Source organism: Sus scrofa, chromosome X, assembly GCF_054392235.1.
Source record: "Sus scrofa isolate SSC_HxYL_T2T_F1_AM1 chromosome X, Sscrofa_HxYL_maternal_Yorkshire_Landrace_v2.0, whole genome shotgun sequence".
In the NCBI taxonomy this organism is placed as follows: Eukaryota; Metazoa; Chordata; class Mammalia; order Artiodactyla; family Suidae; genus Sus; species Sus scrofa.
In genome coordinates this window covers 98723709-98739545 of record NC_139401.1, presented here as the reverse complement: position 1 = coordinate 98739545, position 15837 = coordinate 98723709, and the positions used below count along the sequence as shown (strand labels likewise).

The following is a 15837-nucleotide window of genomic DNA, read 5'->3' as shown; positions in this document are numbered from 1 at the left end:
AGATAACAGATTACAACTGAATGTGAACAGAGGACAAAGGCCAAGTCACTTAGATGAAGATCTTCCCTAAACAGCTGTCTTCAAACTCCTTGCATCTGAGGTTCTGCTCCGGTTGTCACTGGCTCACCATTCCTTCCTTACACACTGACCCCCACAGCTTATGCCAGAACTACCAAAGGGGCATAGTTTAGGAGGAAAGGAAGTCCTTACCGAAACTGGCTGTAACTCCTTCTTATGGAAAAATGTCCACTGGATGGAAAGCTTGTCCAGGGAGGCCACGGTGGTGGTGTAGGTGCAGATGAGAGTGACATCAGATCCAACAGTTACATTCACGAAACTGTCTGGGATGGTCACTTGCACTCCACTAACTTGACCTGAAAAGATAATCATCAAAAAGACAATGGTACACACTCACATTTTGGTGACATTTTTCCATTACAATGCATTTTCGATGACATCTTATTTGAGGAAACCAAGGTGAGGAGAAGAATGCAGAATGATCCATATAGCAAAGCCAAGCAAGCAATGGGCATAGAGTAGGGAGTTTCTAACAAATTACAATGTGAGGATATTCAACTCCTTTGTGATGGTGACATATAACAGGGAAACGGGGGTTTCTTCTGTGTAAGGATGGCCTGACACAGAGGTTCTTAAAACGTTGTCCAAGGACCCAAAAGAGGCCCATGAATATGGAGAACAACCAGTTCGGTTTGCCCAGGATGGATAAGGTTCCTTAGATAGGGGACTTTCAGTTTTAAAACCAGGTAAGCCTCAAGCAAACTACACTTGTTTTGCTGCTAGGACTTTGAGTGCTTAAAGCAGGAAAGTCCCAGGAAAACCAGGATGAGCTGGTCATTAGACCAATTGGGGGAGGCTATAAGATCACAATTGTGTTCATAATAATACTACGCAGTTATTTTTTTTCACTCTCATCTTCTCATGCGTGTACAATGGAGTGTTCCAGAAGTTACATGACAGGCAGCGATGTCATTGCTCTAGTGGCTAATGCAATGCATTTCACACACAATTCCAAGAAATAAGATGGAGATCCCATGTACACGTTACCCAACTCCCTTCCACCCACGGTCACTTATTTTGTGAAACTATAGTGTAATACCACAGCCAGGACACTGATATTGATCTTATTCGATTTCTCCAGGTTTACTTGTACTCCTATGTGTGTGTGCATTTAATTCTATAAAATTTATCACATGTACAGGTTGTGTATCTACCACCACAGTCAATACAAGTGAACAGTTTCACCATTACAAAGACCCCTCATATTTCTTTTATAATCACACTCACCTCCCTCCTCCCCCCCATCCCTGATCCTAAGCATTGGAAACTGCCAATATGTCTTCCATTTATAAAATTGTGTTATTTTGTAAATGTTACATAAATGGAAACATGGTAACGCTTTTTGATTGGCTTTTCTTCATTCTACATAATTATTTAGAAATTCACTCAAGTCATTGAGCGTATCACTAGTTAATTGCCTTTTATTGCTTAATAGCATTCAATGGTATGTATGTATGTATAACAATTTGTTTACCGTGCACCCATATAGGGACATTTGGGTTGTTTCTAGTTTTGGGCAATTGAGTAAAACTCCAATGAACATTCATGTACAGGTTTTCATGTGAGCATAAATTCCCATGTCTCTGGGATCACTTCCTAAGAGTGCAACTGCTATGTTAGATGGTAGTTACATGTTTAGTTTTATTAAACACAAAAAATAGCCACACTGTTTTTCAGAGTGGTTGCACCAATATATATTCCCACCAATAATGTATGAGTGGCCCAGTCTCCCCATATCCTTGTCAGCATTTGGTGTTGTCACTATTTTCCAGAGCCATTCTAATAAGTGTATAGTAGGACATTATTGTGGTTTTAATTTGCATTTACCTAATGCAAATTAATGATGCTAAATAACTTTTCATGGGATTGTCATTTGTATATCTTCCTCAGCATAATGTATCTCATATCTTCTGCCCATTTTCTAATTGGATTGCTTAATTTTTTACTGGTGAATTTTGAGAGTTCTCTATATAATCTAGATGCCAGTCTTTTGTTGGGTAGAGCCAGTTTTACTTCTCCTTTTCCACTCTGTAAGCCTTTTATTTTTACTGCCTTATTGCAGCGGCTATAACTTGAAGTATTTTACTGAATAAGAGAGTTGAGAGAGTGGATATCCTTGCCTGGTTCTCAATCTTAGGGGAAAAGCATTCAGTATTTCACCATTAAATACGATATTAGCTGTAGGGTATTTTAGATGTTCTTTATCAAGTTAAGGGAATTCTGGGGATCCCGCTGTGCTACAGTGAGCAAAGAATCCAACTGCAGCAGCTCAAGTCTCAGGTCGCTGCAGAGAAGGGGTTCAATCCCTGGCATCACACAGTGGGTTAAAGGATCCAGCGTTGTCGCAGCTACACAGCTGCAGTTCAGATTCGATCCCTGGCCCAGGAACTTCCATATGCTGTGGATGCAGCCACTAAAAAAAAGTTAAGGGAATTCTCCTCCGTCATGGGTTGAATTGTGTCCTCCGAAAGGATAAGGACAAGTCCTAATTCCTGGTTCCTAGGAGTGTGACCTTATTTGGAAACAGGGTCTTCACAATATAATTAATGATGAGATAGATCACCCTGGATTTAGAGTGGGACCTAAATCCAATGACTGCTGTCATAATAAGAACAAGAAGAGTGAGAGTTGGCACACAGCACGTGAAGATGGAGTCAGAAATTGGAGAGATGCATGTGCAAGCCAAGGAATGCCAAGAATTGCTAACAGCCAGCTAGGAGAAAGGCATAGCATGGATCCTTCAGAATCAATTCAGTCCAACACTTTGGACTTTTGGTCTCCAGAACTATGAGAGAATAAACTTGTCTGTTTTAAGCCACTCAGTTTCTGGCAATTTGTTACAGCAGCTCTTGGACACTAACACACTTTCCATTCCTAACATGCTAAGAGTTTTTTAATATCATGAATGGGTGTTGGATTTTGTCAAATGTTCTTTCTGTACCGAGATAACTGTTTATTTTTTTTAATTTATCCTGTTGATATGAGAGATTACACTGAATGATTCCTAAATGTTGAACCAGCCTTGCATACCTTAAGTAAATCCCTTGGGTAGAATTCTTTATAAACACTATGGGATTCAATTTGCTAGTGTTTTATTGAGGGTTTTTGAGTCTAAGTTCATGAGAGGTACTGGACGGCACTTTACTATTTTTGCACTGTCCTTGTCTGGTTTTCGTATCAGGGTAATACTAGCCTCATAAAATGAGTTTGAAATGTTCCCTCTTCTTCTATTTTTGGAAAAGATTGTATAAAATGGGTGTTAATTATTTTGTAAACATTTGGTAAACTCATCTAGTGAAAGTATCCAGGCTTGGAGATTTCTTTCTCAGGAGATTTTTAAATTATGAATTACATCTCTTTAATGACTATAGGGAAATTCATTTTATATTGGGTGAGTTTTAGTAGTTTCTTGATTTTGAGGAATTAATCTTTTTTTTTTCTTTTGGCTGCATCATGCAGTAGCTTGATATGGGATCTCAATTCCCAGACCCAGGGATGGAACCTGGGCCACAGCAGTGAAAGTGCCTAATCCTAACCACTACACATACCCCTAAGGAACTCCCTTTTTTGTGATGAATTGATCCATTTTTTTCTAAGTTGGCAAATATATAAAATGTAAAGTTGTACTCCCTTATGTTTTTAATGACTGCAGAATCTATGAGATCCTGTATTTCACTTCTGATATTGGTGATATGTGTCTTAACTCTTTATTTTTACCAGTCTTGCTAGAGGTTTGTCAATTTTTGTCTTTTTAGGACCACACCCATGGCATATGTTGGTTCCCAGGCTAGGGGTCTAATCAGAGCTATAGCCACTGGCCTACACCACAGCCACAGCAACACCAGATCTGAGCCGCGTCTGTGACCTACACCACAGCTCACAGCAATGCTGGATCCTTAACCCACTGAGCGAAGCCAGGGACCAAACCTGCGTTCTCATGGATGCTAGTCAGATTTGTTTCCACTAAGCCATGATGGAACTCCTCAATTTTCTTTACTGATTTTTTTTTTCAAAGAGCCAGAGTTTTATTTAACTTTCTCTATGGTTTTCCTATTTTAATTCCATTGATTACAGTTCTTTACTATTTCCTTCCTTCTGCTTGCTTTGGATTGATCTTTTTCTAGTTCCTAGATATAGGAACTTCATGACTGACCTGAAATTTTTCTTCATTTCAAATGTAAGCATTTACTGCTATGAAATTGTCTTTCCACACTGCTTTAGCTGCATGTTACATTTGTCTATATGTTACATTTTCATTTTCAATCAGTTCTATATATATTTTTAATTTTTCTTTTGAGATTTTCTCTTTGATCCACAGATTGCTCAGAAATGTATAATTTTCAAGTATTTAGAGATTTTCTTGTTGTCTTTCTGATCTTGGTTTCTAGTTTGATTCCATTGTGCTCAGAGAAGAGACCGTATGATTTCAATTTTTCAGAAGTTGTTGAGGTCTGTTATACGGCCATGCCTATGGTCTATCTTGGTAAATGTTCTGTGGGTGCTTGGGGTAAAAAGTTCATTCTGCTGTTTTGGGGCTGAATGTTCTATACAAAAAGATATACTTTAAAACACCATGAGTACACAGCGAGATAGACCATATTCTGGGCCATAAAACAAACCTTAAATTTAAAAGAACAGAAATCATACAGTGTCTTCTCTCAGACCACAATGAAAATAAAGTAGAAAGCAATAACAAAAAAGATTACTGGAAAGTCCCAAAACACATGGAAATCTAACAACACACTTCTAAATAACACACAGGTCAAAGAAGAAATCTCAGGAGAAATTTTAAAATATTCTGAACTAAATGAAAATGAAAGTACAATTTATCAAAATTTGTGGTAAGCAGCAAAAGCAGTGCTCAGATGGAAATTTACAGCATTGAATGCATATGTTAGAAAAGAAGAAAGCTCTAAAATAAATCATCTAAACTTGCACCTTAGGGAAACTAGAAGAGTAAATTAAATCCAAAGTAAGCAGAAGGAAAGAAATAACAAAAACTGGAGCCAAAACCAACAGAATTGAAAACAGGAAATCAACAGAGAAAATCAATACAACCAAAACTGGTTATTTGAGAAGATAAAGAAAATTGCTAAGACTCTAGTCAGGCTAAGAAAAAAATATAGAGGACACAAATTACTAATATCAGAAATGAAAGAGGCAGAGTTCCATTGTGGCTCAGTGGGTTAAGAACCTGACTAGTATCCATGAGGATGCGAGTTTGATCCCTGGCCTTGCTCAGTGGATTAAGGATTTGGCGTTGTACCAAGCTGAAGTGTAGGTTGCAGGTGCAGCTCGGATCCCTCTTTGCTGTGGCTGTGGTGTAGCTGGCAGCTGCAGCTCCAATTCGACTCCTAGCCTGGGAACTTCTATATGCCACAGGTGCAGACCTGAAAAAAAATAAGAAACGAAAGGGGGGCCATCACTGCAGATACTATGGACATTAAAGGAATATAACAAAAAGATAATAAAGGAATACTAGGAACAACTTTATGACCAGAAATTTGATAACCTAGATGAAATAGACTAACTTGAAAGAAAAAATCTGCCAAAATTCACACACACGAAAAAGAAGTAGATAATCTAAACAGGCCTATATCTATTCTATATATATTGAAGAAATTAAATCAATAATTAATAACTTTCCAAAATAGAAAGCACCAGGCTCAGATGGGCTCACTAGTGAGTTTTACCAAATAGTTAAGGAAGAAACTATACCAATTCTCTACCATGTTTTTCACAAGACAGAACAAAGGAAATACTTCTTACCTCATTCTATGATGCCAACGTTACCCTAATACTAAAACCAAACAAAGACATTACAAGAAAAGAAAACTATAGACCAATATGTCTCATGAACATAGATGCAAAAATCCTCAACAAAGTATTAGCGAATCAAACCCAACAATGAATAAAAAGAATTTTGCACCAACCAAATGTGATTTATCTCAGGTACACAAGGCTGGTTCAACATTTGAAAATCAATTAATGTAACACATCACATCAGTAAGCTAAGGAAAAAAATCACAAGATCATATCAATATATGCAGAGAAAGCATTTGACAAAATCCAACATGAATTTATGATAAAAATTCTCCATAACTAGGAATAGAAAACTTCTTCAACTTGATGAAGATTATCTATTAAAAAAAAAACCCAACAGCTAACATCGTACTTAAAGGTGAAAAACTAGCTTTCCTACTAAGATTAGGCAAAGGCAAGGCTATCTCCTCTCATCATTCCTTTTCAACAATGTATAGGAGTCCCCGTCATGGCACAGTGGTTAACGAATCCGACTAGGAACGAAGAGGTTGTGGGTTCGATTCCTAGCCTTGCTCATTGGGTTCAGGATCTGGCATTGCCGTGAGCTGTGGTGTGGGTGACAGACGCAGCTTGGATCCCGCATTGCTGTGGCTCTGGTGTAGGCCGATGGCTACAGCTCCGACTGGACCTTTAGCTTGGGAATCTCCATATGCCGTGGGAGTGGCTCAAGAAAAGGCAAAAAGACAAATATATATATATATATATATATATATATATATATATATATACACACACACACACACAAAGAACTCTTAAAACTCAATAATAAGAAAGCAAACAACCAGGTTAAAAAATGGGAAGTTCTCTTGTGATGCAGTGGGTTAAGGATCTGGTGATGTCACTGCAGCAGCTTGGGTCGCTGCTGTAGTGCAGGTTGGTTCCCTGGCCCCAGGAACTTCCATATGCCTTGGGCTCGGCATATGGAATAAATAAATAAATAAATAAACACACCAAAGATCTTATAAGACATGTCATCAAAGGTCATATATAGATGGCAAATGAACATAGGAAAAGATACTTCACATTAACTGTCATCAGGGAAATGCAAATTAAAACACTACATATCCATTAGCGTAGCCAAAATCCAGAACACTGTGACACATTGAATGCTAATGAGGATGGTAGAGCAGCAGAAACTCTCATTTGTTGCTGGTGGGGATGCAAAATGGTGCAGCCACTTTGGAAGATAGTTTGGCCATTTCTTACAAAACTAAACATACTCTTACCATGTTATCCAATAATTGTGTTCCTCACTATGTAACCAAAGTTTGAAAACTTATATTCACACAAAAACCTGCACATGGATGTTTATAGCTTTATTTATAATTGCCAAAACCTGGAAGCAACCAAGATGTCCTTCAGTGGGTGAATGGACTAATAAACTGTGGTACATCCAGACAATGGAATGTTGTTCAGTGCTAAAAAAGAAATGAGCTACCGAGCCATGAAAAAACATGGAGGGACCTTAAATGTATATTCCTAAGTGAAAGAAGCCAATCTGAAAAGGCCACACACCGTATGACTTCAAGTATACGACATTCTGGAGAAGGCCAAACTATGGAGATAGTAAAAAGAACAGTGGTTGCAAGGTGTTGGTACAGAAGACTGCATGAATAGGTGGAGCACAGAGGATTTTTTAGGGCAGTGAAAATATTCTGTACCACGATATAATGGTGGATACATGTGATTATATATTTGTCAAAACCCACAGACATTTTGTCTATTACGTTAGGAAACTCCTATTTGAATCTTTTACTTTAGCTGTCTCTTTTTAAAATTTTTAATTTCTATTTTTGTTTTTTATTTAAATTTTTTTTTTCGCTTTTCAGGGCTATAACTGCAGCATATGGAGGTCCCCAGGCTAGGGGTCTAATCGGAGCTGTAGCTGCCTGCTTACACCACAGCCACAGCCATTCGGGATCCGAGCCATGTCTGCGACCTACACCACAGCTCACGGCAATGCCAGATCCTGAACCCACTGAGTGAGGCCAGGAATTGAACCCGAAACCTCATGGTTCCTAGTTGGATTCATTTAAGCTGCACCACAACAGGAACTCCCCTCTTTTTTTAAATTTATGTTTTGCACACAGGTCTTGGCCTAATTTTGTGGGCTACATTTCTAATGCTGGTTTAATTTTCAGTCTTTGCAGTATTGCTTTGGTCTTTTCAGTTATCTGGGGTCACCAGGGCTTTCTGCTTGTCCCTAATGCTGTTGCCTGAGTGGGTGGAAGTGTTTCCCCAGGTCAGGCTGCAGTCTCTCAGTGGGAGGTAGGTATGGCAGGACACGCTTACTGGAACCCTCAGCTGCCCTGTTGTCTCTGTAGGGAGGAGGAGAGTCTCAGACCCACAGAGATAAAGAGTCCTCTGGAATCATGTATTTGCTGTGGCTTCATCCATCTTGTCCGGTCCACTGTCCCACCTCAGTATCGCTAAGCAAAAGTAGGGAGTCTCAGGCAGAGTGGGGAAGGAGATGGCTTCTTTTGTCTACTTTTGCCGGTGGGGCGCCTGATGATTTTCCTTTGCCAGTAGTGTGGAGCTCATCTGATGTCAGAGGGACTCCCGTCTAATCCAGTCCGGGGGGAAAAAATGAGCCTCCCTGTCGCTAGGTTAGGATCAGGAAATGCCAGGACTGGGTCCCCTTCTTCCTTTGGGTGAAGAGACATAAGACGCCTTGCCTCTCTGTTGTTCCCAGAGTCCAAAGCCAGTCTGCTTTCTTCTTACTATCTTTCAGAATCCTCCCTTGGTTGTCTCTTGCATTATTTCTAGGGAGGGTTTATATCTGTGCTTAGGAGGGAGTAGCAAGGAAAGACATACCTATGCCATTCTGTCCAAACCAGAAATCTTCTAGATTTAAGATTGCTGAGTTCCCTAGTGGCCTAGTGGATAAGGATCTGGTGTTGTCACTGCCGTGGCACAGGATCAATCCCTGGCCTGGGAACTTTTGCATACCATGGGCACAGCCAAAGAGAGAGAGAGTGGAAAAAAAAGAATAAATGTTTTTAAAAAATAGATTTAAGTTGTAAAAGGGGCCTGAGACCACAATATGAGAATCACTGGCCTTACAAAAGGATGTGCTACTGGAGTTTCCATGGTGGCTTAGTGGAAACGAATCAGACTAGTATCCATGAGGATGCAGGTTCACTCCCTGGCCTCACTCAGTGGGTTAAGGATCCAGCGTTGCCGTGAGCTGTGGTATAGGTCACAGACGTGTGGATGGTGTTGGCTGTGGCTGTGGCATAGGCTGGCAGCTGTAGCTCCACTCTCCGATTTGACCCCTAGCCTGGGAACTTCCATACGCCGCGAGTGCAGCCCTAAAAAGACAAAAACAAAAACAAAAACAAAAAGATGTGCTACCCATATGATCTGGAGGAACACCAAAGAGCCCCCTACCCAAAAATCCAGCCTACCACTATACTTGAAATCCTTAGTACTATGCAAGCATTCTCCCAAGGGATTTTACAGGGGATCATATTTTGGGTAATGCTATAGAAGTTTTGGCTCATCTGAATAATTGGTTATTATCCATTGCAAAGTTAGAGAGGATATGCTCTCTAGATGGAGCATAACACTGTCAGGCAGGCATTAGAAAAGGTCAGGTTTGCTAGATGATCTCCATGCTGCAGAGAGGCTAGAGCGAGAGCACTAGCTGCCTGCAGGGTTGGGGCAGGATGAGAATACAAAGATGGGAAAATCTGAGGAAATAGTACAGAAAGACAAATCCCTGGTCCCCCTCCCAATTTTACATATTCAAAGATGACTTTATTTTTCTTAATGACAGTGGTCAGGCAAAAGGGACTTGACAAACATTTTGAAAATTTTAAAGAAAAGGCAAACCACTGTACTGATTACCCCCGGTTTCCTAGATTTAATAGCCATGTTCTCTGTCACAGCCAGGCCATCTGGTCCAGCTGCTTCTTTGCCAGAACTGGCTGTTTACATGGCAACCAATGTCTTGATGAATTGAGAGAAGTGTTGTAGGGTAGACACCAATGTGGCACCCTCTAAGTCCATGCAGGTTCTGCTTTCCCAATACTCTCCTCTCCATGCTTTCCTGGTTCCCACAATGCCTCCCCCCAAAACAAAATTGGCCTGCAGAAATCAGCTACTCTTTCCAATGGAAATTTCACGGCAGGAGGCTAAGTGATGCTCTCCTGTCCTCAAGAGCCCATCTCATTTCTCCTGGAAATTAGCCATATCCCTCTCTGGCTATGCCGAATGATGACTTCCAAATGTCTTTAAAGCATCCAAAATTAAAGGGACAGAATGCAGATTTGGGCTATTAAGTTCACATCATCTTTCCTCTAAAAACAGAGATTTTGAAGATACTATTTGGCCATCATGGACAAAATGTCTTCTAGTTTGTGTCCCAATATCTATTATGGAATTGGCTAATGGTGGTAACTTATGATAGGTAAAGCCAAAAAAAAAACCGAAAAACAAACAAACAAAACCTTTAAAGGCTGCTCTCCACAAAAATGCCTGAAGGCAGAGTAAACACAATTCTTACACAAGGCAAGCAAGCCATGGAAGAAACCGTGATGCCTATCAACAAATATCTGTTGAACACCTATTTTGTGCCACAGACAGTGCTGACACTGGGGAAATAATGAACAAGACAGACACAGTCTCTGCCTGCTATATCTACACAACAGGAAGCCATTTATAGCACAGACCTTAGTGGAGGCAAATGAAAATCAAGAATTTGGGAACTGGGAGTTCTGGTCATGGCTCAGCAGAAATGAATCTGACTAGCATCCATGAGGACACAGTTTTGATCCCTGGCCTCCCACGGTGGGTTAAGGATCTAGGGTTGCTGTGAGCTGTGGTGTGTATTTAAATATTTTCAACATAATTTAATAGAAGATATATAAATATGTAAATACTTTGAGATCTGTAAAAGCTCAACAATATCACCTTGGAATAAGGTTGGTTAAACTCTAAATCTACTGTGAGACAATATATTTTTAAGAATACTACACGATGTTCTGTAAATAGGTAACAGTTGTCAAGGCAATATCTCCAGACCATTTTATTGCCCTGTTGCCCAATATCCACCACAATATCAATCCTTAAGTTCTGAAGAAAAGATAGTTTTCAGAAATTGCCCATCTCTAATCTCTAGTGACAATACACTTCAGAGATAAGAATGATATATTTCCAGTTGAACTTCTTTAAAATGTCACGTTATTCAATTAGTGCACATTTCTTAAACCTCTGAGATTATCCTCTAGCCTAGCCCTGTCCAATAGAACTTTCTGTGATTATAGAAATGTTTTATCTCTGTGCTATCCAACTCAGTAGCCATTACCCACATGTACCACGGAGCACCTGAAATGTGGCTAGTGCTACGGAAGAACTGAATTTCTAATCTATTTAATTTAAATTAATTTATATTTAAATAGCCACACAGGGATTGCGAATAGTGCAAATTTAATTTTAAACTGAATGTGATTCTGTGTGTGTTAGGGAAAAAAAATATTCTGTTCCTTTGGATCCATTTGGTCTAAATTGAGAAATTATATTTAAAAATTGAGAAAGTCAGGAAAAAACCTCTACCTTAACAAGACTATGAATAAACAGCAAAATAAAGATTAGTATTTGATTTAAATAAAATTGCAATTTCACTCACTGACCTGGTTGAATTTAAAACACACACACACACACACACACACACACACACACGTGGTTGAAATACATGTGACTGCTTTTTAAAATCAGTGCATATTATTAAAGGAAAATAATCCCAAGGTGTATACACTTGGGTTAATAAACACTCTAAAAAGATTTTAAATGTCTCATGTTCTGGTAATGATTGTTCACTCATCTATTTAATGCTTACAATGTGGCAGGCACTTTGCTTATGGAGGGATTATTATTCTCCTAATATAGCAAATGGCCGTATTTAACCTCATACATTTGAGGTGAGTTAATTTCCAGCAACTTCATGTATAATTGCTTCATTTTTGAGTTAGGTAATAATATAACTAAGTGATCACTAACTTTATGGATTTGACTGTAAAACCAAAGTTCAGATATAATATATTACTGCATTAAAATGCATAGCACGTACCTCCAGAAAATGGAAACAACATTAACATATTTTTCCAACAGGTGACTAATATATAACAAGCATCTAAAATGATGTGCTTGAACTTTTTTTGCAGAAGACAATTTTGATTAAAATTATTTTCCTGAAATGGAATTTAACCTGACTTCCTAAGAAGTCATCAGAAAGGTTCTTCTTATTAAAATAAAATCGATCTTGCTTAGTTGTACAAAAATTTTATTTTAAATATGCATGTGAAAATCATTTCTAAATGTTTTGGGTTTGAGAAGGTAATTCACTCTTTTATTTTTCTACCTTTACTGAGATATAATGACATATATAACATTGTGTAAGTTTAAGCTATACAAAGTGTTGATCTGACACACATACATATATTGCAAAACATTGCCACCATAGTGTTTAACTAACACTTCCATCACATCACATAATTACCATCTCTTTTTTGTGGTGACAACATTTAAGATCCACTCTCTTAACAACTTTCAAGTATATAATAGAGTATTGTTAATTACAGTCACCAAGCTCAACATTAGAGCTTTAGATCTGCAGAACTTCTTCATCTTCTAATTGGAAGTTTATACCCTTTGACCAATATCTTCCCATTTTCCCCACATCACCCCTGGTAACCACCACTGTACTCTCTGTTTCTATGAATTCAGCTTTTTTTTTTTTTTTTTTTTTTTTAGATTCCACATCTGAGTGAGATCACACAGTGTTTGTCTTTTTCTGACATATTTCACTTAGCTTAATACACTTAAGGTCCATCCATGTCACAAAAGACAGAATTTTGGAAGGTAATTAATTCTTTCAATAAACATTTCCTAAGTGCCGACTATGTGCCTAACACCATGCTTGACACCAAAAACGTGATATTCTTCCTGACCGGGAAACAAGTTCAGGTAGCACATCAAACTATACATTGATGGAAACTTTACCAGTTGCTTCACACTACTAATGCCAGACATAGATTACTGAAATCTTTCTCTGATTTCCATATGTATATAAGCACAGCAAAAAAAACCAATGTATTATACCATACTTCCATTCCATCTCCTATACTGAAACTACCATATTTTGCTTTGGGCCAACTAGACTGTATACATGTAGATACACTATACACCACTAAGACCAGTTATACAGTAACTTAAAAGCAAAGGCTTTAAGGTATTTATTAGTCAATAAGATTGGGCTTTGTTATAAAAGTCACAATCAAGTAAGATCCTGACATCATCTAAGTAAGTTTTGAACAATAAAAAATTGTATACAAGGTATAAGCCCAAATTTGTAATACAATATACACATATAAAGAGGAAAAAAAGAGAAATTCACTCAAATCTCTAGTAAGATTGCTGGTGATTTTTATTTTATTTATAGGTTTTATTTCCAACCTCTCTGCAAAGACCACATTTTAATTTACATTTGTAATCAGTAAAATTTATATATATGTTAGTTATAGTAAAAACCACTCTTGCGACTGTTCCAAAGCTGGAATCTAGTATAGGCCAGAGTAAGGCCTCAAATAGGGAAGTAGACGCTGACTTCAAGTGTGATTTTACAGGGCTGGGGCAAAAGGCCCAGGGGCGACCCAATTAGCTAATGACTGGAAGCTCTTTAAAATGGACAAAGACTTTCACTGTCTAAAGTTAAGGTGTAAAATTAATATTCCTGGAGGAAAGAGGAAAATAGTAACATATGTTTCCACCAGGATGGAAATTGAGAAAGTGGCTTTTTCCAGTTCTAAGTCCTGGTTAGTTCACTGAGTAAATGCAGCATTGCCTCCTGGTGACTCCATAGAACATGTTTGTTTAAACATTTAGTAAGGAATATTTGGAGAACTATTATTAAATGCCATATAGTTTTGAAAAGTAACACTTTTATCTGATTATCAAAATAATGTAATATTCTTTGTAGAAACCCTGGAAAATAGGAAAAAGCCAGGGAATAAGATAAAAAATCGTCGATAATCCCATCACCCAGAAGTAATCACCATGAACAGTTTGGTATACAACTTTCTAGTAATTTACTATAAGCATGTGGGTATATCCTGCTTTTTAACTTAATGTGTTAGCTTTAGCATTTTCTTATATCATTAAATATGCTTTTTTCCCTTGCAGAGCAAATGTTGTATTTAATAAGTTTTAAGATACAATTTACAGTCGACATGAAGCTTAGTTAAATCTCATTCTAATTGGCTGATATTACCGATGGCTGAAAAATATCATTTCTTGGATAAACAATCTTACTGTATCTACCATGGATCTGGTATTTGAAAAAACTAGCCAAGGGAAATTTCTGAATTAGTGATCTCTCCTAGGTCTACCAGCATTAGGATTTTGACTTTAAAAATGATTTTGGTCTGCTCAAACTCCTAAAAACATCCCTACTGTACACAATGATAAATCACTCACATATTTTCCTAAATATAAGCTTGGAAAGTACAACGCCTTAAGAAATGTTAGAGAGTAAAGCATGGCAAGCATTCACAGCCAGGCTCTGCCTGCTGTAGTAAAGCAAATTGATCACAATGAATTTGAAGGAAACGCTTAAGTAAAACACTGAAAAAAGAATCCTTGGCACAAATTTCAGCTTCTGAGTAAATTCATCTGTTCAACTTCCAAACTAAAAAAAGAAAGATACTGCGATTTTTCCGGAAAAAATTCTAATTCAGAAGCTACAGAAAGCAATTCTATGTACAGGCTGAGTCCCCCCCCCCCCAAATATTGGCGTAGCACAATCTAAGCAAGATTTCTGAAAATTATTTTACTCAGCATATTAATCATAGTTCCTTTTAAGCACAGGAGAGGAATATTCTACGTCTATGTAAAAATTTGCGATTTCAATTTAAAAGGAAACTCCATTCCCAATGATCTTTGGAGGACTGGGGGCCTTTTCCTTACCTGCAAGGCAGTGTAGGATCAGAAATACTTTCCAAAATGTGAACACCATTGTGTTGAGGTTTGCTGAGCAGAGCCCGGGTCCAGTAGCTTGCCTGGGCTAGGCTGAGTCTCAGACTGGCTTCTTCAATCACACCGAGCTTTGCCAGGCTTATCTGCCGGCATCACCAAGCAAACAAGTCTCTTCGGGCTTACTTATTGGGTACAGACCTTTCTCAGAGCAGATGTGTGTTTCTTTGAAACACTTTTCATGGGGCGTGTTTCCTTGATATATTTGCTACTGTGTTAATAATAAACCCACGTATTTAAATTCTTCAAGTTCTTTGTACACAGATTCTCTAAGTTTTATTGTTTAAAAGCAATCTTATTAAAAAGTTATACCTGGGGGGAAGATATAATTGTTAAAGAACTTATATAATTAAAATCTGACAAGGCTAATTAATTTCAAATATTTCCATAAAAGTCTCACAGCATTGATTCACTAACCTTTTACAAATTAAGTTAATATATTGGATCTCTAAGATTTTCTCAGGAGACAGGGTTCACAGGAAGGGCACAGAGGATATGAAGCAAAAAAGCATTCATTTCTATGTGAACAAACTTTGGACGTGTCACACTTTTTTGAAGCCCTAGCAGTAGAATGAATTGCAGGCTTATGTCTTCCAAGTTAGAAATCCCTTAGCATGTATTCATTCACCTAATTTTGCAAAATCAGTTGAGTGAATAAAATGCTTTAAGACTTCCATTGGATGAGTCTGAATATTTGCAGAATTAGGTTACTGAAAAGTGCTATAGGGTTAACTTGGAAAGGGGGTTCACTAGAAGGGAATGGCAGGCTGCACAGGTGAGAAGCCTTCATGCGAACATGAACTTCTAACAAAGTTGTTCTCATGCTTAAGTTACCCTGAGATACACAAGGGCCTTCCTTCTCTGGTCCCTCCCCTGCAATCCCCCCAGTTCCCCCGTCTCTACAAT

General features: G+C 38.2%; 1 protein-coding gene across 2 annotated transcripts in view; it reads right to left on the bottom strand.

The window, feature by feature from the left end:
- Positions 1–15837, bottom strand: part of VSIG1 (V-set and immunoglobulin domain containing 1) — a 65835-nt gene that overhangs the window by 19147 nt on the left and 30851 nt on the right. Inside the window, exons 1-2 of one of the 2 annotated variants that reach the window (XM_005658775.4) lie at positions 14866–14981; positions 211–374 (exon numbers count right to left, since the gene is read on the bottom strand). In XM_005658775.4, the coding sequence (XP_005658832.1) occupies positions 211–374; positions 14866–14914 (213 nt within the window). In that variant the 5' untranslated portion in view covers positions 14915–14981. Of the gene's footprint in view, positions 1–210; positions 375–14865; positions 14982–15837 lie in introns of those variants that run through there. The other variant, XM_021079751.2, reaches the window with a different exon arrangement.